At 44.9% G+C, this 26,870-nt stretch overlaps 1 protein-coding gene across 1 annotated transcript in view; it reads left to right on the top strand.

Annotated features, from left to right (window-relative positions):
* Positions 1-738: 738 nt before the first annotated feature.
* APOB (apolipoprotein B) overlaps positions 739-26,870 on the top strand; it is a gene marked incomplete at both ends in the record, with an annotated part of 38,198 nt that continues 12,066 nt past the window's right edge. Inside the window, 25 exons of the mRNA XM_080711327.1 lie at positions 739-814; positions 1,369-1,407; positions 2,319-2,434; positions 3,575-3,720; positions 5,920-6,073; positions 6,750-6,905; positions 8,237-8,361; positions 9,043-9,128; positions 10,255-10,474; positions 11,252-11,479; positions 12,421-12,538; positions 12,976-13,122; positions 13,919-14,130; positions 14,607-14,844; positions 15,334-15,510; positions 16,870-17,061; positions 18,114-18,281; positions 18,806-19,017; positions 19,877-20,059; positions 20,976-21,097; positions 22,153-22,363; positions 23,068-23,243; positions 23,364-23,551; positions 24,124-24,254; positions 26,366-26,739. Of these exons, the coding sequence (XP_080567453.1) occupies positions 739-814; positions 1,369-1,407; positions 2,319-2,434; positions 3,575-3,720; positions 5,920-6,073; positions 6,750-6,905; positions 8,237-8,361; positions 9,043-9,128; positions 10,255-10,474; positions 11,252-11,479; positions 12,421-12,538; positions 12,976-13,122; positions 13,919-14,130; positions 14,607-14,844; positions 15,334-15,510; positions 16,870-17,061; positions 18,114-18,281; positions 18,806-19,017; positions 19,877-20,059; positions 20,976-21,097; positions 22,153-22,363; positions 23,068-23,243; positions 23,364-23,551; positions 24,124-24,254; positions 26,366-26,739 (4,195 nt within the window). The remainder of the gene's footprint in view (positions 815-1,368; positions 1,408-2,318; positions 2,435-3,574; positions 3,721-5,919; positions 6,074-6,749; positions 6,906-8,236; positions 8,362-9,042; positions 9,129-10,254; positions 10,475-11,251; positions 11,480-12,420; positions 12,539-12,975; positions 13,123-13,918; positions 14,131-14,606; positions 14,845-15,333; positions 15,511-16,869; positions 17,062-18,113; positions 18,282-18,805; positions 19,018-19,876; positions 20,060-20,975; positions 21,098-22,152; positions 22,364-23,067; positions 23,244-23,363; positions 23,552-24,123; positions 24,255-26,365; positions 26,740-26,870) is intronic.

Below are 26,870 nucleotides of genomic sequence, written 5' to 3'. Positions count from 1 at the left end.
GTTATGGGGGAAAACCTCACTCCTCAGTCTCCCGGTAGGACCCTGCCCAGCAGTGGGCCCTGGGAGCTGGCTCCGCCAAAGTCCCTCTCCTCTGGGTTTCTTGGACTCAAGTAGTGCCTGGACCAGTCCCCATTGCCCAGGGTCAGTATCCTGTCACATCACTGACCCAGATCTTCCTCTAGCTTCAAGAACTGAGCCGGATTGGGCTAGTCCATGCAGACCCAAAGTCCAGAGTGGGGAAGGATGTCTCAACTAGCACCTGAAGGACTGGCTCTCCAGAAGCCTCCCCGGTCAGAGCCCAAGGAGGGTGGGCCATCCCTGTGGCTGGTCATCTCTGCTAAAGGCAGCCAGCTAGGGGCAGGATGCCCAGATGGACGAGCCCCTCACCCCGCCACCCACTCTCTGAGACCCCAGCTGGGAGGGCTGAGCCAGAGGAAAGCTCAGGGTGACTGTGGCAGAGTCTAAGATGAGAGGAGCCCCCTCCCAGGCCCCTCCTCACAGCTCAGAGACAAGCCAGTGTGGAAAAGCAAACAGGCCAGGGATGCGCCCTTTGGACCTTTTGCAATTCTTAAGCCAGGGCCTCCCCAATAAATAGAGCGCTGGCGCGCGGGCGTGCATTCCCACCCGCCTGCCTGCCTGCCAGCCCAGCGAGCGAAAGTCTCTGCGGTGTCCAGGAGCCCTCAGAGCCAGCAGCGGCGCAGGCCGCAGCCAGGGAGCCGCCCCGTCCACCTGTCGGCCATGGGCCCTCCGAGGCCCTCGCGGCTGCGTCCACCGCTCCTGCTGCTGCTGCTCCTGGGCGCTGGCGCCTGGGCCCGTGAGTGCACTGGGGCCCCGGGTGCGGGCTGTGGCACCAGGCGGTGACTTAAACCCCAGGAGGTGGAAGCCTGCAGGGCAGGCAGGGGCAGCTTGGGCTTGGGTCAGGTGGAGGGCCAACACCGCCCGCCGGGTCTGGGTCTGGAACCAACACTAGCTGGTGGCTCCTCAGGACTCAGGATGGGGCTCATAGGTCGAGGGACTTATTACTCACTTATTGAAAATTAAGGACTAGCCGGGCATGATGGGACACACCTATAATCCCAGTACTTGCGAGGCTGAGACTGGAAGATCGCAGATTCCTAGCCAGCCTCAGCAATTCATCAAGACTCAAAGCAACCAGTCAGACTCTCCCTGTTTCAAACACAAAAAAAATTTTTTTAAGGACTGTAGGTGTAGCTCAGAGGTAGAATTCCCCTGGGTTCAATCCCCAGTATGACAAATTAATTAACGAACTAATTAATGAAAACCTATGCATAGTTCTCCTTGTCAGGCCCTGGCCCCCATAAAGAAGACATGGAAAAAAATCTCATTTTCTTTCTTCTTTCTTTACAGAAGATGAAGTGCTGGAAAACATCAACCCCGGCTGTCCAAGTAAGGCGTTTTCCCATGGGGTGTGGGGGCCCCAGTCCCTGATCCCTGTCTCTGGTCACTAAGGCCCCTCACCCCATAACCTACTCAGGCTGTCTGCCAGGCTGGGGTCACTGTCATCCTGGGACACTTTGAAGAGACCCATCTGCCCTGTTTATCAGTGACTAATCATTGATTCAAAATGTGTGGAGATGAAGAAATACAGACTTTAACCTTTGTGCAGAAATCCAGCCCACCACCTCTTAGTATTTACCTGACCCCTGGGGTCAGGGGAGCTGGGCTTGCTGCAGAACCAGTGTTTGCTAGAGCATCAGGCTTGGCCTCTGATGGTGCGGCACCGTCATCTGGTGGTCGTCATGCATCACTACATCCAGGCTCAGGAGCCTGATGTTATTTTTCTCGAATTGTTTACAAAATTCCTCTCAAATACAGTGGGATCCTACAGAAATTTCTTCTTGGGGGTTTCTTAAAGTCAATCAGATACCACTAATACTTGATTAACTTTTCCTTGGGCATTTGATGGAATAAAAATGGTAGTTGCAGAATTATGGTATTTTCACTCTGAGAAAGCATTAGAGACAGCATATATCCCTTGCCAAGTCTTAATTTTCCAAAGAGTCTCTCCTGTAGTTTTTCAGAGCCCCATTATTTGAAACTTGACACTCTCCTTCCTGCACCTCAAATGATTGTGTTCAAGGAATCCCAGTCTATTTAGACACGAGTCTCAGCACAAACATAATGGGGAAGTTAAATCTATAAAGGAAAATTAGGCATTAGGCAAAGTCAATTCAAAGTAACTTGAGTTCAGTTACAATTTTTATGATCTACACCACCACCTCTCTCTGCCCAGAACTGACAGAGTCATTGGGAGAGTTATTTCTGCTATATGGATGACTTATTTCTCCTTGTTTTAGAAGAAGCAACTCGATTCAAGCACCTCCGGAAATACATATACAACTATGAGGCTGAGAGTTCCAGCGGAGTCCCTGGGACTGCGGATTCTAGAAGCGCCACAAAGATCAACTGCAAGGTACAAAGGATGGGGGCTGGAGGGACCTGGAGCCCCAGGCTTCCCCCAGCACCAGGTGCCCAGCACCAGACTTTCCAGGAGGTCCAAGTTTATCCTTCCATTATCCTCCAAGATGTAATAGGAATACATCGACTAGTAGACTTGAACCTAAGCAACGCCTGTGAGTGAGCTAAGCGAGGCCAGAGTCTCAGGAAAGCACTGTGGAATGGGGTGTCGGCAACCAAGTCAAAAAGAATCTGTTGCTAAAAACAAGTGGATATAAGATAAACCACAACAAAAAAAAAGTTAAACATGCAATTTGTTCTAAAATAAAACTAATTCTTGAGAGTGGTTGGACTCCTGTGTGCATGCGGAGCAGATCCAAAGACCTCCACTGAGGTTCCTATGGGGAGAAGTCATATTTCCCTCTTCTCTACAGGGCTCTGTAGCTCCTGTCCGTGCCATCGGATAAAGTAGGCATTAACCACGTGTGGGTATTTAAATTCAGTGAAATGAACAGTTCAGTTCTTGGTGACATTAGTCACATTACGAGTGCCCAAAAGTCACCTAGAGGGTTCATGCTGACATATCAGTCAGTGCAAATGCAGAGCTCTCTCTCCATCACGGTAGAAAGATCTTTGAATAGTGCTAGACAGTGGTTGGGAATCTGTGTCCACTCCAGCTGTATTCAAAGCTCTCGAGAGGCCCAAGTTGTCACAGTTTTCTGGATGAGACTCATGAAACATTTGATGTTGAAACCAATATAGATATTGAAACCACTGATAGCCCTCTTCCTGCTTCCTATCATTTTTCTCAAATCTCACTTCCAGGCTGTCTTTCTTTCTAACTAAGCATAACAAATTCTTGATAACTAAAGTGAGTAACTTTAGAAGTAGTAAATGGACATCCTCTGCCCCAAGCATGGGACAAATGTAAGATACTTGTTATCCCAAAAGGAGAAACAGATTAAAACTAGAGTAAAGCCTGGGCCGATACATGGAGACCCATGAGGCATCTGTGGAACACGTGGTGTTGGGGAGCAGCCCATCATGTTCCCCAACATTTCCACTGGTGTCCTGATTAGAGATTAAGCCCGGGGCTGTGGGGACATCTCCCACCCTTGATGCAGAACCTCAGGATGCTGCTACCCTCCATTTTCAGGTCGAGCTGCAGGTTCCCCAACTCTGTAATTTCATCCTGAAGACCAGCCAGTGCACCCTGAAGGAGGTGTATGGCTTCAACCCTGAGGGCAAAGCCTTGCTGAAGAAGACCAAGAACTCTGAGGAGTTTGCAGCTGCCATGTCCAAGTAAGGCGTGGGCGTGTGCACTTACTTTTCTGAGCTCTGTGCATCCCTGGATGTGTGTGTGTGAGTGTGTGTGTGTGTGTGTGTGTGTGTGTGTGTGTGTTTGTGCACATTTCCACTGTGCGTTCGTAGTATGCATGACTCTGAGCAGACGTATTTGTGCTCAGTATTCAGCACGGGTTAGGAGACTGCAAAATTTTCGCAACTCTCAAAACCAGGGAAGCATTATTTACCCTTCCTGAGTTAGGTGCCTGTAATTGTCATTTAAATGTTCATCTAAAAGATCTCATGTTTTTAAGTTCCTTGAGACAGTTAGGGGGGAGTTTGGTTTAAACAAGTGAATTCTTGCTTAAAGAATTAAATAAGGCTGGTGCTTCGGGGTGGTCAGCATATATCCAGGCAGCACAGGCTGCGATGGCCAGTAGATGGTGGTGTGGGGCCTGTGTCTTTCAGGGCTAAGGGGAGCCAGGGCTTTAGCTCCCCCCTTCCCCTTCCAAGAGCTAGACTCTGGCCACTGCACATTGGAAGGCCAGTGTTGCTGTTCATAGCTAGCATTTCTTCTGACCAATCAGCATTCATGTTACACCAGTCAGTAAATATCTTCAACACCAGTGCTGCCTTGAGTTGCCTACTGAGAGTTTAGAGAGCCCGAAGTGTTTGTAAACACAGTCAGCCCTCGGTTGTTAATTCAATAGCATGAGGAAATTCCATCCCTGCCCATATTTCAATGTTCTGACTATTAAAAGCCAGCCCCTTCTCTGAAAAAGAGGCTTGGGTGCTTCTGTCTTCTATCAAAACATCTGGCTTTATCTGAGACTTAGATGTGTGTGGAGTAAAGGGGTATGGAGCCAGAAGAAATAGCAGTCACTTTTTGGCCCTTATGCTTCTCTGAACGCTGGGGAGTCCTGCTCTTGACCAGGTGTGCTGTTCAAGCTTGCAGTACCATGTCTGGAACTTTCTGACAGGTGCAGAGCTCTGGGAGAAATAGCTGCTGATCTTTTTCTCCTCCTTTTGATTTAACTAGAGCAGGTGCAGCCAGGCCCTCAGAAACCCAAAACTTCCCCCAATGGGAAGTTCCTAAGACCAAGGTCAACATGAACTTCAGATAGGGCCTGAAGCCATAATTCTGAATGTAAGCAAGTGTGGGTGGCACAAACCTGTAATCCCAGAACTTGGGAGTATGAGACAGGTTGATTGCAGGATCCAGGCCAGCCTCAGCAACTTAGTGGGACCCTGTTTTAAAATAAAGAAAAATAAAGAGGGCTGGGTGTATAACTCAGAGACAGAACGTGCCTGTGTTCCATCTTCAGTGCCAAAAGGAAGTGAATTTCAACAAATAAGTTCAAATTCACTAGTAGTCAGTAAATGCATATTACTATTATAAGGATATCTATTACCTTATACACCTCAGAGTGTAAAACTTTGAAACAGAAATGGCACCAATTTCAGACAGGCCAGGGAGGAGAAGTATTCCCATGCACTGCTGGTGGAATGAGAGCCACAGGGCATATCAATTGAAAATACATTCTCCAACACAACAATCCAATCTCTGGAACTCTCGCCCATGAAAATAATAGCAGTAATGCATGAAGATGAAGATAAATTAGAAAGATTCATAAGGATGTTTGTTTCAGTATTATTTGTTTGGTAAAAAAAAAAAGTCCAGTAAGAGAAAAAGTAAATGTCATCATTAAATGAAGTAATGTTGAATAAACTATATATAACCAAAGAATGAAATGTTACACAGCTATACCAAATGACTGAAAAATTTCATGGAATATAATTAAATGAGAAAAACAATATGGAGAAAAATATTTCCAACACAATTCCATTTGTTTGAAATGAATAATAACATTAACAATATCTTTATGTCTGTGTTTACATTCACTGCATCCATACATCACTCTTTGAACATGGAGATACTAATGAAATCTCCACTAGGGTGTCCAAATGTGGAGAGGGAATGGTAGATAGAGAACAGACAGAGGATGGGTGAGGAAAGAAAAGAAATAAAAGAATACTGAAGCCTTTATTTGTATACTTTTTTGAAAATGTGTATATGAGTGCATACATATATTTATAAAGAAATGATGTTAAAATCAGAACAGCTGAGCTTGAGGAAGCCCACCAAACCACCACCTTCCTTGCTCACAGCAGAAAAACAACCTCTCCGTGACCATATGCCCTCTCTCTCTGGGACAGATATGAACTCAGGCTGGCCATTCCTGAAGGGAAGCAAGTTTTCCTTTACCCAGAGGAGGATGAACCTAAACATATCCTTAACATCAAGAGAGGCATCGTTTCTGCCCTCCTGGTCCCACCAGAGACAGAAGAAGCTGAACAAGTGGTGTTCATGGTGAGAATTTAGAAAGCTGATGACCGTGGCCTTTTGAATTCCTGTTCATAGGTTAGAAACCAGGCCTACTGTTTCAGAAAGTGAACGGTGGTGTGGTGACACAGGAAACCCATATTGGTGTTAAATATCAGTGCCCACGGTTCCTCCTATTCCCTGGGCTCACTGATGAACCATCCCAAGTAGGTCAATCCTGTCAGGTCTAATTTTAAAGCAGTTATTAAAACCCTTGACCACTGCATCTGCTTTCATTTGATTTTTTTCCTCCCATCCCCACGTGCTGTGACCCAAGAAAGCCTGTGTGTGTTGTAGATGCCAAAAAGATTGGGATACGTTGATAGCCTCTTTTAAGAACGTGAGGTTTCAGTGTAGAAACAATTCAGCTTTATTCAGTCCCATGAATGCTGTTGAGTCCTTACTAATGTTCTGAGTTCTATACTCTAGGATGCTGAGAATACAGAGGTGTGTCCTGCACAGCCTTTCCTCAACCACCTTTAGCAGGTGTCTCCCAGCACTGGCTGACCAGGCACCAGCCACTCCTCCCTCTGCTGGGGGAAAAGAGTTCTTCCAAAATCTGTGTTCTTTCTGCCTTTGCTGCCAGGTTTCTTTCTTATCCCCTTGCAAATAAAGATGTTTTCCAGCGTTGAAATGCACCCAACTGCATCTTCTGCTCTCACAGGATACGGTGTATGGAAACTGCTCCACGCACATAACCATGAAGACCAGGAAGGGAACCGTGGCGACAGAAATATCCACTGAAAGAAACCTGCAGCAGTGTGACAGCTTCCAGCCTGTCAGCACAAGCGTCAGCCCACTGGCCCTCATCAAAGGCCTGGTGAGTCTCACACCACCATTGCACACTGAGTGGCATCCTCCTCACAAAAGCTCTGGAATGTTCCAGCTAGTGGGGGCCTCTGAGTGTATGCTCAGCTTGTTCTAGATAGGTAGGTAGGTAGGTAGGTAGGTGGACAGACAGACAGACAGACAGACTGAATATGAGCAGTACACTAAGGATAAGACACAGGAAGGACTGCCAAGGATGCCTGGCATATTATTAATGGAGCCAGGACTAGCATGAGGTTCCTGACTCTCAGCCCAAAGTTTGGTGTTTCCTGCAGTCTTTCTGTCATGACACAGGCCCATCTGCCATTACTGGAGAGTAAAGACTGTCCATCTCTGGGAAGGCAAAGCCACCTATTCTTACTTCCTGTGCAAGGGCTGGTCGTCCCAAGCATCTAGCCTCCAAGGAAGTATCGGGACCTGTATCCCATCCTCTCTCTCTCATTCCATGACGTGGCAAGACCTCGAGTGTTCCAGCTCCTGTCCTTCCACACACAGGTGTGGCCCTGACCAAAGTGAGGCCCTTGGGCCTCCTGCCTGGGCCACCCAGGAAGCAACCTTCTGTGCTATAAACCGGGGTCACAGAGCACGGTGTTAACTGAGTTTGCTCAACCCCTTGTCACATCTTCCGGGATGTGAGGCACAGGTTATCTCAGTCAACATGAAGGAGTTGAGCATTTGTGGCCATGCCAGGCAGTGTGCCTGGGCTTCATCCTTGGGGCTGAAAACAGGGAATCTGATGAGCATGAGGACCACAGTCTGCAGAGGTCGTGCACCGGTTTAGGTCTCTTGAGCACTTGCTGTGTGCTCCCCCCACTCTGGTCAGCAATGAGGGAGGGAAAGTAGCAAACCAAGCCTGGACCTTCACCTAGCGATGCCTTCGGGTGAATGCAGCCCCACACTTCATGCGATGCCAGCAAAGGACTGCACATAGCTTATCTGATAAGGATGTGGTGCATGAACCTGGACAATACAAAAGTTATTCAAATAGGAGAGACCAAAGGGCAGGCTTCCAGGCAAGGAAATCCTAATGAGTAGTGACATGGGAGGTGGTGGTGGTGGTGGATCTGAATGGGCTATCAGGTTTATGTGTTGTCTGGAATGAGAACTCCATTGAGGTGGAATGAGAGTCCACATCCTTAAGTATGATCACTGGTCATGTCCCCTTATCTAAAGGTCAATAATCTAGTTCTCTTCCTTTCTCTGAGTTTATGTAGTCTGCAGAACTCCCACTCCCTTCTACTTGAAGGAGAAATACCTACAACAGAAGACTCAGGGCCAAACCCTAGGGACTGATCAACATTCATCCTCCCATTTCATCCACAGGTCCACCCCCTGTCGACGCTGATTAGCAGCAGCCAGGCCTGCCAGTACACCCTGGATTCCAAGAGGAAGCATGTGTCGGAAGCCATCTGCAAGGAGCAACACCTGTTCCTGCCTTTCTCCTACAAGTAGGTCACCTGCTGCTCCCTGATCCATCACTTAATGGGTTGATGTGAGCTAAACACCCCTCAAGTGCCCTGTTGCTGGCCAGGCTGTGCCTGGGAGCAAAGATAGAGAGGCACAAACAGATCCCAACCCTGTCCCCCTTTTGAAGATTACAGGCAATTAAAAATATCAGGCATGAGAAGTCTTTATTATGGGTCTCAATTAAAGACAAATTGGTCTCAAAATAAAAAAAGACATCTTGGACTCAAACTTGAAGATCTGTAGATCCACAAAGGCAGTAGATCATTACAAGAGGCCCTAGTTAGAAATAGTTCCATGGAGGATTGGGATTGTTAACTGCACACTTGTGTTTCCAATCCATTTTGAAAACTAAAAAATAACTAACATTTACTCCATAATAATTATTGTTCTTGTCACTGTAGTGTGGGAGACACAAAAGAATTATTGGGAAGGACTGGTGTGGTGTTTAAGGTACGTTTGTCCTTCTGATGGAAGGACAACTAGTATGAGCAGGAAGAGATGGATGCTATTCATTAGGGGGTCAAGGCTGGCTAGATTTAACAGTGCTTTAAAATGTGGGCAGGATTTGGGCAAAAGCAGAGATAGGAAACTCTCCCCATGAAAAAAATAATATGTTCTGGGGAGCTGGCCATCCATGAGCTGTATGCTTCTTTTGTTATCAGGAATGAGTACGGGATGATGACACACGTCACACAGACTTTGAAACTTGAAGACACACCTAAGATCAACAGCCGCTTCTTTACTGAAGGTAAGACTTCATGTCCACATAAGTACAAGGGCATCTGTCCCAAGAAGTGCCTGTGATGGCTTAGCTCTTGGCTGGGCCCTGTTAGGTGTCTGCTTTCTAGTGAGTGGAGCAGACTCTGATGTTTTAGCCACTGAGTTACCACTAGTGAGCAAGCATAATCATTTCAGAATGTCAAGGAGGATAAAGGGATGGGAGAAGACTCCAAAGCTTCTTAGGGTTTACAAGTGACAACCTGGAACCCTAAGCTTCATGCGATGCCTTTGGTAGCGCTGACATCCTCATATAGCCTATGATAACCATAGGCCATCCTGGAAGAGGTGAGGCAGTTGAAAAATATCTTTAGGACCAGGCCAGATAGTGGTCCAAATAGTTAATCTTTAGAGCTAAAAGTAACTACAGAGATCTTTCACCCTAAGCCTGCATTATATTGTTTTTAATCTGCTGAAACTCTTTCTTGTGCATTCCTTCACCGTTCTCTTTGTTCACAGTGCCTGTGATGCCAGCTGGTACAGGCATGTGTTCTTAGACCCATTCTACAGAGGGACATTAATACGCAGGGAGGCTTGGCGAGGTAGTCGAGGTCACAAAAATCCAAAGATGATGTAAAATGAGCACTCGGGTCTAATCAAATCCAAGGCTGCCCATTGTAGCACACGTCCACATTGACCTTCATCCATCTTTTCTTGGCAGAAATCAGGGCAGAATGATGGAGGGGCTGCAAAATGATTGCCGCTCTCCACAGGCTGCTAATAGGCCCAATTAGAAGGGTTTTCAGGTGAGAACCACTAAGCCGAGCCCCAGCTGTCCCTGTGTCCGTAGCAGCGGCTCCTCCTCATCCTTTCCAGCATGATACTCAACTCAGATCAACCAGGCTTAAATTCCAGCCCTGCCTATTAGGGCTGGAGAGTTCTTGGGTAAGGTCTCTCAAACTTGCTCATCTGGGTTCTTAGTTCCCTTGTCTATAAGCTGAGGAATAATGCTAGTGCAGAGCCGGATACCTACTAGGTGCTGAGAATACAGTCATTTTCTTCTCTCTCCCCTTGTGGCTACTCCCCAGTTTCCCTTAAACAAAGACATGGGTGACCGAGATGTTGAAATAAGAAAGCATTGTTCGGATACTTTGCAGGTGCCCAGAAGGTGGGTCTGGCCTTTGAAAGTACCAAATCCACGTCGCTGCCAAAGCAGGCTGAGGCTGTTTTGAAAACCCTCCAGGAGCTGAAAAAACTGTCCATCTCTGAGCAGAATGCCCAGAGAGGCAATCTCTTCAATAAACTGGTTACTGAGCTGAGAGGCCTCGATGAGGAGGCAGTCACAGCCCTCTTGCCACAGCTCATCGAGGTGTCCAGGTAGGCCTTCAATGGTTGGGACTTCATCTCTCACGCAAGCTGGCAAAACTTTTAAACTTCAGAAAAGAGCCTCGGGAACCATTTAAATATCAGTCTGGTTGGTCAATTAGTCAATCGGTGAAATGTCTACTGGAGAGAGAACTATCAGCTAAGGCACTTAGAGTTTCATGGACAAGAAACACAACTCTGTGCTTGGTTTAACTCAGTGTATTTGTAGGAATGCACATGTACCCACCACATTCAAGGCAGGCCTGTAATTATGTGTTAAAACAGGAGGGAAGCAGCTCCCTCACTTGCTGGTGTCTTCTAATTCCTAGTTCTGTTTTGGGTACCTTGAAAAGTGTGAGGGGAAAAAAACTAGCGTGCCTTCTGGAAGCTGATAGGCTAGTGGAGAATGAGCTCACAGGAACAAAAGAGTGAAATTTCTCTAGACTTCAAGGCACTGGCTCTGGGTCTTGTAAAGGTCACAGAGGGACTGAAGCCAGGGATGGACCAGGCATGCTCTGTGTCCTGACCAGAGGGCAGTGGTAATAGTCCTCCCTTGGACTGAGATCCAGAAATCATTTTTCAGACTTTCCTGAACATTGCTTCCCCTGGGGAAATACTCGTAGGCAAAGCATCGTGTTTCTCAGCTCTGTGTTGGATTTTGAAAGAGAGTAGACTCAGATAGTGGATAAGGGACAGAGGTACGCTCCTGGAAGAGGGCACACCACGGGCCCCGGATCTCATCTGCGCCATCTGTGCTCTGTCTAACTCCCTCTGGATCTCTCTCCTCAGCCCCATCACTTTGCAAGCCTTGGTTCAGTGCGGACAGCCCCAGTGTTACACTCACATCCTGCAGTGGCTGAAAAGCGAGAAAGCTCACCCCCTCCTCGTAGATGTTGTCACCTACCTGGTGGCCCTGATCCCAGAGCCCTCGGCACAGAGGCTGCAGGAGATCTTTAAGACAGCCAAGGAGCAGCAGAGCCGGGCTACTCTATACGCACTGAGCCACGTGGCCAACAAGTGAGTCTCCACATTGCATTTCTCCTCCTGGAACAGAGAAAACCCCCACATTTGTATATTAACATGGCATCCCTCCCTCCACCTTCAAGTTCTGGTACTTACTCTTTTCTGTTTCTACTGGTCATGTTGAGAGTAACAACCTGATACAAAAGGAAACAACACATCAGGTGCTGTGTGCATGGGGGCTTGTTCACTTCGAACCTTACTATGATGTATAATTATAATGCATTAATGAAAGAAAAAGTATAGCCGGGCGTGGTGGCCCATGCTTGTAATCCCAGCATTTGGGAGGCTGAGACTGGAGGATCATGACTCGCAGACAGCCTCGGCTACTTAATGAGGCCCTTTGCAACTCAGTGAGACCCAGCTTCAAAATAAAGAATAAAAAAAAAAATAGGGCAGGGGGTGTAACTCCAAGGTCAAATGCCCCTGGGTTCCATCCCCAGATCCGGAGGGGAAAAAAAAGAAAAAGTATTAAAAAAAAAAAACTTGAAATCCAGGCATAGTGGTACATACCTGTAATCCTACTACTTGAGAGGCTGAGACAGGAGAATCACAGGTTTGAAGCCAGCCTCAGCAACTTAGTGAGGCTTTCAGCAACTTACCAAGGCTTTCAGTAACTTACCAAGGCTTTCAGTAAACTATTGAGACCCTATTTCCAAGTAAAAACAAAATACTGGGGTGTATTACAGAGTTAGAATGCCCCTGAGTTCCAACCCTAGTTCCACAAAAACAAAAAAAATGTACACACACAAAAATAAGTAAATAAAATGGGGCTGAGGGTATAGCTCAGAAGTTGAATACTCTGGGCTCAATCCCCAGTATTTAGGTTGATTGCTAAATAAATAATCTTGAAATAAGAAGTTAGCAAACACACATTTGGGTTTTAAGAGAGCCTAGCTGTGTTGGCTGAATCCAAACTCTCTTCTATTATTCTGCAGCTATTATAAAATGACCCGCACAGTGACTCAGGACCTGCAGGACATCGCCGATTACCTGTTGGAACAGATTCGCAACGAGTGCACTGGGGATGAAGAACACACCTACTTGATTCTGAGGGTACTTTCAGTCTTCTGTAAAATTTACACCACTTCAGAAACACTCTTCTACCTGGGTGAGGTGGCGCACGCTTGTAATCCCAGTACTTGGGAGACTGGGACAGAAGGATCTGAGTTCACAGCCAGCCTCAGCTAATTAGTGAGGCCCTCCACCGCTTAGTGAAATCCTCTTTCAAAATTAAAGAATAAAAAATTGGGCTTGGGGCGTATCTCCGAGGTAGAATGTCCCTGGGTTCCATCCCCAGCACCACAAAAAAGAAAGAAAGAAAGAAAGAAAGAAAGAAAGAAAGAAAGAAAGAAAGAAAGAAAGGGAGGGAAAGAGAGAGAGAGAGAGAGAAAGAAAGAAGGAAAGAAAGAAAGAACCACTCTTCTAGGATACTCCTTACTTCTCCTTCTGTACTGTGGTGAGTTCTTTTTTTTTCCTTTTCTTTAATGCAGGTCATTGGAAATATGGGCAGAACCTTGGAGCAGGTAATGCCAAGATTCAAGTCTTCAGTCCTGAAATGTATCAAAAGTGCAAACCCGTCACTGCGGATTCAGAAAGCTGCCATCCAGGCCCTGAGGAAGATGGAGCTTGGAGACGAGGTGAAGTACACAGAGGGCTGCAAGGGAAAGTTCATGTGGATCTGTGAGATCTGGGGAGGAAAAAGGGGGAATGAGAGTCTAAGTATCATCATTACTCTACATTCGTCTACTGTTTTCTGATTGCCAATTTCAACAAGCCTATCGACTTGACTGCCAGGCAGTACATGGACATGGGAGACATATTTAACCTTGCTCCTCCTCCATCATTAAGAACACAAAGTTTTGCATTATGCTGGCTATCCTTCCACTTTGATCATCAATTTCATCTTGGAAAAACATGCTTAATTTTCCCCCAGTGTCACCAAACTAGGATAGCAAACCTGATCTTACCTGAGGTAGCAAAAACTTCAGTTTGGGGACTTACCTTATTTATGAGCTCCAAACTTTCATTAACCTTCCCACATTGGCTCTCACTCTGAAATGATTTATGTTAAAAACAACGTTATCTTCACAGTGACAGATCTCCAAAACTGAGTCAAAATTTGCATCTTTTTTTTATCGGTACATTATAGTCATACACCTTGATGGATAAATGCACGATGCGTGCATGTATGTCTCTACCATCTTGCACTCCGTAAATCTGTATCTCTTAATACAATGGAATTCAGGGAATATTTGATGGAAGTTCTCTGGGAACCCTACCTTGAGCTGATTGCTCTGGGGGAACAGTCGTGAGATGATTCGCCATCAGCATTTAAAGAGAGTTATTAGAAGAGAGATTGGGAGTATACCAGTGCTAGCATATTTCATATTCTGATCAAAGGACAGTGATAATCATCTCTTCTTTTGGCTGCAGGTTCGGGGAATCCTTCTTCAGACTTTCGTTGACAGTGCCTTTCCAGTAGACAAGCGGCTGGCTGCCTATCTCATGCTGATGAGGGATCCTTCTCAGGCTGACATTAACAAAATTGTCCAACTCCTCCTGCGGGAGCAGAATGAGCAAGTGAAGAACTTTGTGGCTTCTCACATTGCCAACATCTTGAACTCAGAAGAACTGGATATCCAAAGGTAAGTCCCTTCCAGCCATGGTAGTGCATGCCTGCAATCTCAGTACTTGGGAGGCTGAGACAGGAGGATTGCAGGCTCAAAGCCAGCCACAGCAATTTAGTGAGACTTTCAGCAACTAGTAAGACCTTATTTCAAAAATTTTAAAAAAATAGAAAGGGCTGGGGGTGTAGCTTAGAGGTAGAATGCCCCTGTTTCAGTCCCAAGTACCATAAAACAAAACAAAACAAAAAACAAAGCAAAAGTAAGTCCCCCATCCATCCGTGGGGTAGAATTCCAAGCCTCCGTCCTGGTACGGGTATGCCTGCCCTTTATGGAGTGTGCTTTCTTCAGGAACTCAGCAGACCCTGAGCCAAAGTCTTGGGGCAAATGAAACCCGTATATTTTAGCAGCCATTGGGAATCCAAATTTACTTGGGATACAAGAGACAGTGACCAAGTAACATGGCATATTGGCTCAAAGTATATCCTTTCATCTAGTCTGAAAAACTTTGTAAGAGAAGCCCTGGAAGAATCTCAGCTTCCATCTGTCAGAGACTTCAGAGAATTTTCCCGGAACTATCACCTGTTCAAATCTGTTTCTCTTCCGTCGCTTGACCCAGTCTCGGCCAAAATCGAAGGGAATCTTATTTTTGATCCAAATAATTATCTTCCCAAAGAAAGCATGCTGAAAACGACCCTCAATGTCTTTGGATTTCACCCAGGTGACCTCTTTGAGGTATGTGTGCAACTGAAAGCCTGGGGAGGGGTGAGAATCACCAGTCAGTTCCTACCTTCCCTTTGAGCCCTCTTTCTTTCCTTCCTCACCCTCTTCTTTCTCCACTAGGGGTCATCTGAAGCATAATTCCTTATATTAATGGGATGTAGATGTTTTGGAGAAGTCCTTCAACCCCAAATCTAAGGAAATGCTTGAGCTATCCAGTTATATCTGGATCAAATCCTAAACCCACTCCCAACTCTGAAACCTTGGTTTAATTATTTATCCTGTGATCTCTATCTGTCTCTTGTAGAAAAAAAGCAAATGAGTTCTACAATTTAAGATTCTAGTGAGATTGAAATAGACTGCTTTCTATAAGAGCTAAGCTCAGCTCCTTCCCCATGGTTTTCACCAAATAATTTTTTAATTAAACAGACATAAAGGATTACAAGAGGCTGATGTGCAGCTGAAAACCCCAATGGCATACTCTTATTTCGTTTCTTTCCTCAGATTGGCTTAGAAGGAAAAGGCTTTGAGCCAACACTGGAAGCTCTTTTTGGGAAGCAAGGATTTTTCCCAAACAGCGTAAACAAAGCTTTGTATTGGGTCAATGGCCAAGTTCCTGACCATGTCTCCAAGGTCTTGGTAGACCACTTCGGCTATACCAAAGACGATAAACATGAGCAGGTATGTATTTGCTAAGTCCCCTCTCCAGGAAAGCTTTGGGTCTCAGTGCAAAAGAATTCTTTTCTAAGCATGGAGGGTACAATCTAACTGAAATGATAATTGTGGTTCTCTATCTATTTATCAGTTTTATGGGGGTAAGGACCAGTAGTCTATGCAGTTAAGGGCCGCATGCAAATTAAGCGTTCCCAGGAACCAGACTCAGTGTAGGCACTCTAGAAAAATGATTAAGAATAGAAAGTCTGGAGCATGGGTTTGTGTTTTAACCTCAGTCTTCCAAGTTGCTTGATACTGTATGTATCTGTTCCTGCATCTCCAGGGTACCAATATAATCCATATCACACAATTCTTTAAAGACTAAATAAAATAAAGTATGTAAAATGCTAAGCACAGTGCCTGACACTAGTATTGGTTTGATAAAAAGACACTAGTGCATGTTTTGTATTAATATTTTCAGCCTTATTAGCTGATTTCGTTGGTTGTCACTCACACCAGGGCCCTAGCACATAGGACCAAAAATCCAAATGGAAGCTGGCAACGAGCTCCGTTTAAGGAGCAGAAACTAGGTTGCATAATCTGGAGCTTCTTATTTTTTAACTTTTGCTACAAAAGTGTGGTCTGATAACAGCCTTCTAGAAATGCAGGTTCCCAGGCCTACCTAGGACCAACTGAGTCAGAACCTGCCCTTTAACGAGACTCTAGGGGAATTGTGCGTAACTCTGAGACTGAGGAGCGGGGCAGTAATTTGGTCCCAGATGCTCATCAGCAGCCTCACCTCTGTCTTCTGATTTCCTCACCTCTGCTTGAAGCCAAGGGTCTTTGATCTGCTTGGGGTTGAGCAGTCTCTCTTCTTTCTTAATACATGTGCATCCACTTACGGAATTCTTCCTGTCTCTAAGAAAAAGAGGTCTTCAATCAGGTGTTTTACAGCGTTTTTGCTGACTTATACAGCACCTAAATTTTCTCAAGAAACCTTGTCAAAGAGAGCTGAGGAAGGGGACAGAGGGTCTTTTAATCTCAAAGAACCCTAGGATTCTTAGCATCCTGAAAAACAGGGATTCCCCTTACTATTGCCCACATTTCAAAGTGGTCCTTAAATTACGAAGCACAGCTACCGCTGACAACATTTTGGGTGTGTTTTGTGTGTGTTTTGTGTGTGTGTTTTTTTTTTTTAATCTCTGTTTAGAGAAATTATCTTTCAGTCAAACGTGAGAGCCCGATTTCATTGTCTGTTCCATATCCCCACTTTGAGAGTTTGTATTTAGGCCAATCACAGCTACAGTAGACAGACCCTACCCTAGCACTCTAAAGGTGTTGGACAGAGCTAACATCTCACTATAAATTTTGTTATAAAAACCCTAGGACATGGTAAAAGGAATTATGCCCATTGTTGAAAAGCTGATGAAAGATTTGAAATCCAGAGACGCCCCGGAGGCCAGAGCTTACCTCCGCATCTTGGGAGAAGAACTTGGCTTTGTCAGGCTCCAAGACCTCAAGCTCCTGGCAAGGCTATTGCTGAATGGTGTTCGAACTCTGCAGGGCATCCCCCAGATGGTAAGTGAACCGGGCCCCAGCAGAGAGCACATGGATTAGCCCATGCTCTTCTTAGATATCCCAGGCTCCCTTAAGATTCCAGCCACACAAATCTGAGAACATGCATATACTCCCCTCAATGACACAAATTTGCCTTGAATTTCAATGAAGATGATTCTATACTCAAAAGGAACTGGCAACATTCAAAAATGAAACTATTCATAATGTGAGCTGTATCTTTTAAGGGCATTCATTTGAGCTTCTAGAAAACAATGTTATGTGTCCCTCTCTCTACCTATGACCAAGGCACCTTTTAACATTGAAATGATACAAGGATTATGAAAGAAAGCATGTGGAGAGCTGTAATCCATTATTCAAATATTTGTTATTTTTATTCATATTAATTTCCAAGTAAAGGAAAAAATATACTCCCTGTGGTTAGATAAAATAACTATACTGGCATTAGGAAAACAAATCTCGAGTTATTTTATGAAAATGTCATTAAAAACAAAAACTAGTGTATATTAATATATACCTCATTTCTGGAGCCCCTGGGTTTCAATGAAGGCTGAGACAGGAGGATCTCAGGTTCAAAGCCTTGGCAAATTGGCAAGGCTCTCAGCAAACAAGTGAGACCCTGTTTCCAAATAAGAAACAAAGTCGGGCTGGGGATACAGTTTGGAGGTAGAATACAGCTGAGTTAAATCCCCAGTACCAAATTTAACTTTACCATAATATAATATATTTCAAGTAAACTCTCATTCACATTCAGGTGTTTTTTTTTTTTTTTTTTCAAATTAAACCATGGCATGCATGATGCTTAAAGTTCATAAGCCTCTGGGTCCAGTGATACTCTTCTGAACTGCCAGCTGAAAAAGATATATCATTCAATCTAGAAAAATTTTCCATACTCCAGTGCACTGAAATCAGTAATTATTAACTTATTTGTCAAACTGGTTAGCTAATCCAAATGTGCTATTTTTTTCCTTCCTTTCTATATGATATGTGGGAAGTTGCATTTAACAAACTCAAAAAAGGGTTGGCTTTAAAGTGGTCTCCCTGTTGAATTGCAGATTGAAGAGGCCATGAGGGAAGGCTCAAAGAATGACTTGTTTCTCCACTACATCTTCATGGACAATGCCTTTGAGCTTCCCACTGGAGTAGGATTACAATTGCAAGTGTCTTTATCTGGAGTCATCACCCCTGGGGCCAAGGCTGGAGTGAAACTGGAAGTCGCCAACGTAAGATCCTGTTTGCATTGATTGCAAACAAATCAATGGTGGTTGTTATTCTTTTCCTTCAGGGTGGGTTTTTTGGGTGCACATATTAAAAAATGTGTTTCTAGTTCAAGACAGAGTATCTCATCACTGTCACCACCTCATCAATGTTTATGAAAAACTTTAGGGTTCCACCAGCTTGCCCCATCTCACCATCTCTAGTTGGGGTACAGCCAAAAGACAAGAACTTAGCTCTCAGTAAATGAGCCTATTTTCCCGTCACCTTTCTATCCATTTATGCTTAAAGTTAACTGAGGTGCTTCCCCACCCTGGGTAGTGCAGTATGGCTCTGGGGAATCTAAGAATCTGGCTTTTCCCAGTTCCCCAAAGCCAGATATATATGAATTAATTAATTCATATCACAATAAGGTTTCCTGAGGTGTGAGTTATCCAGGGGTACTTGCACCAAGATGGGAAAGGGAGGTCAGTCTTAGAGCTGGGGGATGAGGTATCTAACAATACTGAGTAGGTTGTTTTCTGACTTACAGAAGCAGGCTGACCTTGTGGTAAAGCCCTCTGTGTCTGTGGAGTTTGTAACAAATATGGGTATCATCATTCCTGACTTCGCTAGGAGCGGCGTCCAAATGAATACCAACTTCTTCCATGAGTCAGGTCTGGAGGCTCGTGTGGCCCTAAAGGCGGGACAACTAAAGTTTGTCATTCCTTCTCCAAAGAAGCCCGTCAAGCTGTTCAGTGGCAGGTAACTCTTTCAGCCAGGCCTGCCTGGCCAGTTTGAAAGAGTTGACAATGTATTTGTAGGATTTGGCCAGGCTAGGTAGCCGATTGAGATCATTCAGGTCCCAGTGAAGCAGGAAGAGGAGGGAGGGAAGGTTCTGGAGTACCCATTTTTAACCTATCCTACACTCAAACACAATAGATAATTGCCTTTTTCTCTACTGTCTACATTTTACTAAATTAGCCTGTTGGATTACAGGCATGTGCCACCATGTCCAGTTCATTGCAATGTTCTTAGATGCTATTTCAAATAGTGGTAGGGAAGGTCTCCTCTACTCTTTTATGAACTTGAAAGTTCACTCTACTGCAATACAGGTATCAGATAATTACCCCTCCTTCCTTTGCCAGGAAAAACCTTGCCAGCAAGGGTTTACGTTGCACGTTTCTAGCAAGATATGGTAGTATTATGCTTGTAAATCTCAATACTTGGGAGTCTGAGACAAGAGGACTGCAGGTTTGTGGTCAGCCTCAGAAAATTTGTAAGACCCTCATCAACTTAGTGAGACCCTGTTTCAAAATAAATAAATAAAATATGACTAGGAGTGTAACTCAGAGGTAGAATGCCTCTGGATTCAATCCCCAGTACTGAAAAAAAAAAATCAGTGCAATGTCTGAAACATAAGAGTCACCTGTGGTTGCTAGTCCTATATTGATGTCCTAACTATTATTAGTATTTGTTTCTCAGTAAATCGAATAATTCAAGGGCAGGGAAGAGGCAGAGAGGAGGATAAGGGGGTGTGTGTGCGACGTGGTGTGGCGTGGGTCTGGGACGTTCACTGTGATTCGTGACTCGAAGCCGACTCAGATTTTCCATTCTTCCCCAGCAACACGTTACACTTGCTCTCAACCACCAAAACAGAAGTGATCCCACCTCTCGTGGAGAACAGGCAGACCTGGTCGACTTGCAGGCCTTTTATCACCGGCCTTGACTACTGCACCACTGGGGCATACTCTAATGCCAGCTCCACAGAGTCAGCCTCCTACTACCCACTGACGGGGGACACCAGGTGAGAGCCCGGACCCTCCGGCCTCTGCGCCTTTCCCGTGTGTCTAGGCCCGCATCACGGTCCTTGGGGGCTTGCACCAACTTTTGGGTAGTTAAAGCATCCACCTTCTGGCTGCCACTTCAGGCGTTACCTTTCCCCTTCATGCACTGGATGAGTTCACAGAAGATTCCAGTTTGCTCCCCACTTGTCCGTTTCTGAGCCTCCACACACGCGGGCCTGAGCTTCCTGCAGCCCGCCAGTGCCCGCCAGGCCTCCGCTTAGGTGCCCCTTGTCTTTGTCCCCCGTTTCCACTGCTGATTTTTGACTTTGCTGGCACCGCCAGCCAACACCTGCTCATCTTCATCCCTTTGTCTTGGGCTTCTGGAGGGACTGAAAGCAATCTTAAAGATCATAATTAGTTTCAGGAGGGAGATAATGTTCGAGTGAGGACCCTCATTCCAGTCAGCATTCTACCTGCTGTGATTGAATTACCTGCCACCCACAACTTAGAGAAGGGGAGGTTTATTGGGGCTCACTTTTTCTGAGGTTTCAGCTCATAGGACCAACTCTGAAGTTATAAATGGCAAAGGCAGAGACAGAACAAAGGGACATAGATAGTCCCCAAGGTCGCACTGCCAGTGATCTTCCTCCAGCTGCACCCTACCTACCTGCGTTCCATCCAGTACATTCATGCACATTATTAACCCATCAATGGACATTTCCACTGATGAGAGTAAAACGCTCATGCTTCAATTATTTTACCTCTGAACACTTTTGCATTGCCAATACCTAAGTCTTTCCAAAGGACATTCTATATCCGAATCACAGCAGCCCTATCTATATTACACTTGAGGCAGAAATGGGTGTGTTACAGGGGATGTTTTTATCACCATTGAAAGCCCTAATGGTATGTATGGATGCATTGTCACATCTTCAGATATGAACTGGAACTGAGGCCTACGGGGACAGTAGAGCAGTATTCCGCCAGCGCAGCCTATGAACTTGAGAGAGAGGACGAAGCTTTGGTGGACGCGCTGAAGTTTCTCATTCAGGCAGAAGGTGAGTACCCAGAAAGAGGCTGCTTCCTCTCTCCCCTCAGTCTCAAGTCCAGGAATCACAAGGAGAACATATTTAAAGTGATGTATTTAACAAATACGGAGTGTGTACAGCACAGTAAATGTCAGACCTTTCCCAAGAGCTATAGCTAGAAGAGTAAACAATGGAGATAAAGTTTCTATCTTCAGGGAAATTACAGTAAACATCCAAGCAAGTAAATATTCAGGATGTCAGACCAGTATTGGCTGAAGCAGAGGGACCAGGGAGGAAAGCGATAGAAGATGGGATCCAAGAAGAAGAGGGAGGCAGGGGGAGATGCTCTCACAGGCCCTGGGGAGAACTCTGACTTTTGCTAAGAAGCCACTGCAGATTTTTTGGGATTGAAGTATAGGTTCAGAAAAGATTGTAGGGGACAAGAAAATATAATGAAGTTATTGCAATAATCCAGGTAAGAGATGGAGATGCTTTGTATGAGAATGATGGCAGGAGATAAAAGGAGTGGTCAGAGTCTGGCCATATTTTGAAGGTTAGCCTTTACCATGAGCCGCTGTTCCATGAGCTCACAGCTGCTTCCCCACCAGCGCCTTTGTGGGCCTTTGAGTTTCTGGAACACTTCTTCCAGAACTCTGCATGGCACAGCTCTTCTCTGCTCGGTGGTCTCTGCCCACCTAGGCCTTTAGCAGAGAGAACTTCACTGACCACCACATATAGCATGTCTTTGATCCCTTTCTCATACCTTCATGTCCAGTTTTACTTTGCTTCGTAACATCTATGATCATCTGATGTGGGTAACCAATTTTATTTTCTGTGCACCTTTCACTAGAAGGTAAGTTTTAGGAGGGCAGGATCCCCAGGCCAAGGACAGTGCCGAGCTCATAACAGGCCATCGGCAAATATGTGTAAGTTAAATAAATGGATGCATGAATACCACGGGTAAAATCCTGAGCTGTGTTTAAGCACACCGAGCACTTAGGTCTCTCTGCCTTCCTCTCTCTTTTCTTGTACTAAACAGCCTCTTAGCCCAGCACACATCTTGATTATTTTGTATACTCTTTCAGGTGTGAAGCAGACAGAGACTACTATGGTGTTTAAATATAATCGGCAGAGAAGAACTTTAACCAGTGAAATTCAAGTTCCAGATTTTAATGTTGACTTTGGGACAATCCTCAGAGTTAGTGATGAATCTGTTAAGGACAAGAAGTCTTACAAACTCACCCTGGACATTCAGAACAAGAAAATCACTGAGGTCACTCTCATGGGCCATGTAAGGTAAGGAAGACTAAGGTGGATTTGACCTGGACCACAGGCCCTGGAGCACTTTCCCTTCTTCCCCCAGTCTTAATCTGACCAAAACAAGTGCATCTCTGGCCAACAATCCAAGTAGCAAATAGAACTTTCAATATCTTGGCTCTCTGCACTTATTTATGGTATTCATGCATCCATTTATTTAACTTACACATATTTGCTGATGGCCTGTTATGAGCTCGGCACTGTCTTGGCCTGGGGATCCTGCCCTCCTAAAACTTACCTTCTAGTGAAAGGTGCATTAAAAAATTATCTCAGGCCTCATAACAAACTGAAAGGTAGGTATGAGTTCTTCTGTTTTATAGTCAAGGAAATGGATGCTTGGAGCTATTGAATTATTTGGCCAAGGCTACAAAGCTAGTAAATAGCAGGAGAGGATTAAAAGTTTTCAGAAAGTTTAGCTGTCCCCCCACATCCCTCTGCAAAGTCCTGAATATTAGCTTTAGAAACCAATGTGTTTGTCCATCTCTGATTATATCTGGAACCCACCCATGTGTCTTATTTTTATCATTGGTGCATTGTGGTCATACATCTTAATGGAGTACAAGATGGTAAAGGCATGCATGCACACATTAATCACTAAACCTGAAGCTTCTAACTGTTGGAGCCTATGTTTCTCCTTTGAACAGTTCAAATCCACTGATGCTCACTGGTTGTCTTTCCCACAGTTGCGACATGAAGGAAGAAGGCAAAATCAAAGGTGTCATTTCCATACCCAGCTTGCAGGCGGAGGCTAGAAGTGAGATCCTGACCCTGTGGTCTCCAACCAAACTGCTCCTCCACATGGACTCCTCTGCTACGGCTTACGGCTCCACAGTCTCCAAGAGGCTGTCATGGAGCTACGGTAGGTCCCTCTTGCCCCACAAGAGCACTTCTAGGAGTGCTGTGTGCCAAGTCTAGCTGTCAAGAGCCATCAACACGGGATGATGTATCACTGACTAGTATTTCACATGTGCATTTTCAGATGACAAGAAGATTGAGTTTGAATGGAACACAGGCACTAATGTGAATACACAAAAATTGGCTTCTGAGTTCCCCGTGGACCTCTCTGATTATCCTAGAAGCTTGAATATGTATGCTGATCGTCTCCTGGATTACACAGTTCCTCAAACGGACATGACTCTTAGGCACATGGGTTCCAAATTGGTCACTGTAAGTATGAATCGGTCAGCAAAATAAATTCACGGTTATAAGTGCTAATCACATCCTTGGCTCTGAGTTTGGTGCAAGAGGGTATCCAAAGGTGTGTGAGGGATGTGTCCTGCCCACAGTTCCAGGATTCCTAGAGATAAAGGAAACATCATGCATTGCTAGTTACCCAGATACACAAAGCTGCATGGGATAAATAGCAAATGGATGCTACTAAGAAAAGGAGTTTGATGTGCCTAAAGATGTCAAAAGAAGCTGCAAAACACTGGGGAGGGGTCTAGCTATGTTGTCAGGTGTTTGTTCTCTGCAAAAAGAAAGAATAAACTGGGCATGGTGGTGCCTGCCTACAATGCCATTACTTCAGAGGCTTAGACAGAAGGATGGCAGGTTCACCACCAGCCTCAGCCACTTAAGGAGACCCTGTTTCAATAAAATAAAATAAGATAGAATGCCCCTGGGTTCAAGCTCCAGTACAAAAAAAAAAAAAGATTTTTGGAGAAATCACCTAATGTTGTTTGTACTTTGAGTCTCATTAGGCTCATTTCTTGCTCTAAACATTTTCTCTCATTGTGTAGGCCACAAACACCTGGCTTCAGATGGCATCTAGGACTCTACCTTATGCCCAGACTTTTCAGGATCACCTTAATGGCCTCCAGAAAATGGGATTCGCAAACTTCCACATCCCAGAAAACCTCTTCTTAAAAAGGTAAAAGAAGGCACCACGCAAGTTTCTCGAACCTCACAAAATAAACAGAAAATCTTGCTTAGCATGAGTTAGACTTTTGCTAATTTAAATTTTTCAAGAGAAATAAGTGTTTTCAAGGTGATAACTGTAGAATAAACACTACAGAATTTTTACACTATTAAACGTGAGGTCCAAATGTGAATGCCAGCCCAGTCAGGAAGAACTTAGGAAAATAACCAAGGGATTCTGGTGCCTTTCTCCCCAAATGTTTCATTCACTGCAGTCTGAATTTAAGGGCATTCAGCTTTCTTCCATGACAACCAAACGCCCCCTTTGTTCTGGATCAGGGATATAGTTAAACATGTTTGACTGTGAAGAATTCAAGAGTGGCTGGAGGAATTACTGGCTCCAGGCTTGCTGTTTGTTAAGCTTTAGGTTCAGAACAGCCACTGACCATTGGTTGAAGGCAGCACTCCCAGAGATACTCAGCTTATTAATGCAACTTAATCCTTAAGAGAAAGTTAGAGCCAAGTGTGGTGGTGCATACCTGTAATTCCAGTATTTAGGAGGCTGAGATAGGAGGATTACAGGTTCAAGGCCAGCCTCAGGAATTAAGTGAGACTCGCTGCAATTTAATGAGACTCTGTTTTAAAATACAAAAGTAAAAAGGGGCCGGGGTATAGCTTAGAGGTAGGATGCCCCTGGGTCCAATCCCCAGCACTAAAAAAAAAAAAAAAATGAGAGAGACAGAGAAAGAAAGTAAGTTAGATTCTGAATTACTTGATTCATTTCTATATTTTACAGTTGATTTATCTCTTTATTATCCTCAAGGTTAATTTTTTTTTGCTGGTACTGGGGTTCCTGGAAGCCCTTCTACCTTTGGGCTACACTCCCAGACCTATTTTTACATTTTTTTAAATTTGGAAACAGGGTCTCCTAAGCCAGCGCGCGCGGCGGGCTTCGAACCTGTGCGATCCTCCTGTCTCTGCCTCCCAAGCGCGGGGATTACAAGCGTGCGCCACCACGCCCGGCCTCAAGGTTAATTTTTTAAAAAGAGATGGACTATGTCAGATGAGCCTTTCTACAGTCTGTGGCTGAGCAGCATGTTTTCATAAGCCAGATTGTTGTGAAAGGGCAGAATTCTATCTGAGTACCCATATGGACAAAGACTGCAGGAGCCAGAGAATGGGATAGCAGCATGGAGGGCCCAGGAGCCTTCTTTCATTGCTGGTGTTTCCAGACCCAAGAGCTGGGTGGTGGGGGGGGGGGGGTCTTAGTGATCATCAGTCATCCTCCTGCTGATTTGGGGATCCTGGACAGACAGCATCCAGCCCTTTTTTGCAGTAATACAATGAAGAGTTGATGTGCCCATAGCCATTAAATCCAGCTGTCCTACTTTATTTTGTGTGTGGGTTATCATATTAGTTCATTGGATGTGCATAGAATTGACAAGATTGCAAAGTGCTTTTAGATTTTTTTTTCTCGTTTTATATCCATGGCCAACTCTGTGAGGTCAGCAGAAAGGGCACAATTATCCTCAGTATGCAGATAACATCACTGAGATGCAGAAAAGCTAATTCACTAAGATAACAGTGTCAATCCATGGACATTGCAACTCTCAGGTTTACTGACTCTCAGACCTGTGTTTTCTCCACATATCAAGTTTCTTTGGCTCAGTTCAACAAATATGTAGCAACTATCCACTCAGCCCATGATAGTAGATGAGATGCAGTGAGGAGATAGAAACTAGATAGTGTAGTCCTTCTTCCCAGAAAAGCACCAACCAATAAACAAAAAGCTAATTATATAACCAGAATCAGGACCTGCTCTTTGAGCTAGGTCTAAGGGATGATATCACTATAAGATACATATTCTATGTTTATAATGAGAATGAGAGAAATTATCGATAGCTCAGGTAGGATGGTAATGGTAAGGGGTAACTTTTGAAAGGGTTTTGAAAGACTTTGTGTCTCAGGTAGAGGAAAGATCAGAGGGATCTTATAGGATGTTAAATGCAACATGAGTCTGGGAATGGGACAGATGCAATATTGCTAGGAAGATCAGATGAAGAGATCTTTGCATTCTTAATGTCTGACTTAATGACTGAACATCGCTTTTGTTCTTCCTGTCAGTGATGGCCGGATCAAATATACCTTGAACAAGAACAGTGTGCAAATTGAGATTCCTTTGCCTTTGGGTGGAAAATCTTCTAAAGACCTGAAGCTGCTGGAGACTATTAGGACACCAGCCCTCAACTTCAAGCCTGTGGGATTCCACCTGCCGGCTCAAGAGTTCCAAGTCCCCACTTTTACCATTCCCAAGTCATATCAGCTGCAGGTGCCTCTCTTGGGTGTTCTGGACCTTTCCACCAATGTCTACAGCAACGTGTACAACTGGTCCGCCTCCTACACTGGTGGCAATACCAGCAGAGACTATTTCAGCCTTCAGGCTCGGTATCACATGAAGGCTGACTCTGTGATTGACCTGTTCTCCTACAGCGTGCAAGGTGAGCCCCACTCAGGTGAAGAGTGCAGGCTCTAACAGGAGAGCCTCCTCCCAGAGGAAAGGACTTGGGCTTTCTTAGAGATATTTCCTTTGCTACTTCATTCATTTAACTAATAAAAATATTTATCAAAC

Source organism: Muscardinus avellanarius (assembly GCF_963383645.1).
Source record: "Muscardinus avellanarius genome assembly, chromosome: 15".
NCBI classification, from domain to species: domain Eukaryota; kingdom Metazoa; phylum Chordata; class Mammalia; order Rodentia; family Gliridae; genus Muscardinus; species Muscardinus avellanarius.
This window is presented reverse-complemented; position numbering and strand designations above follow the sequence as displayed.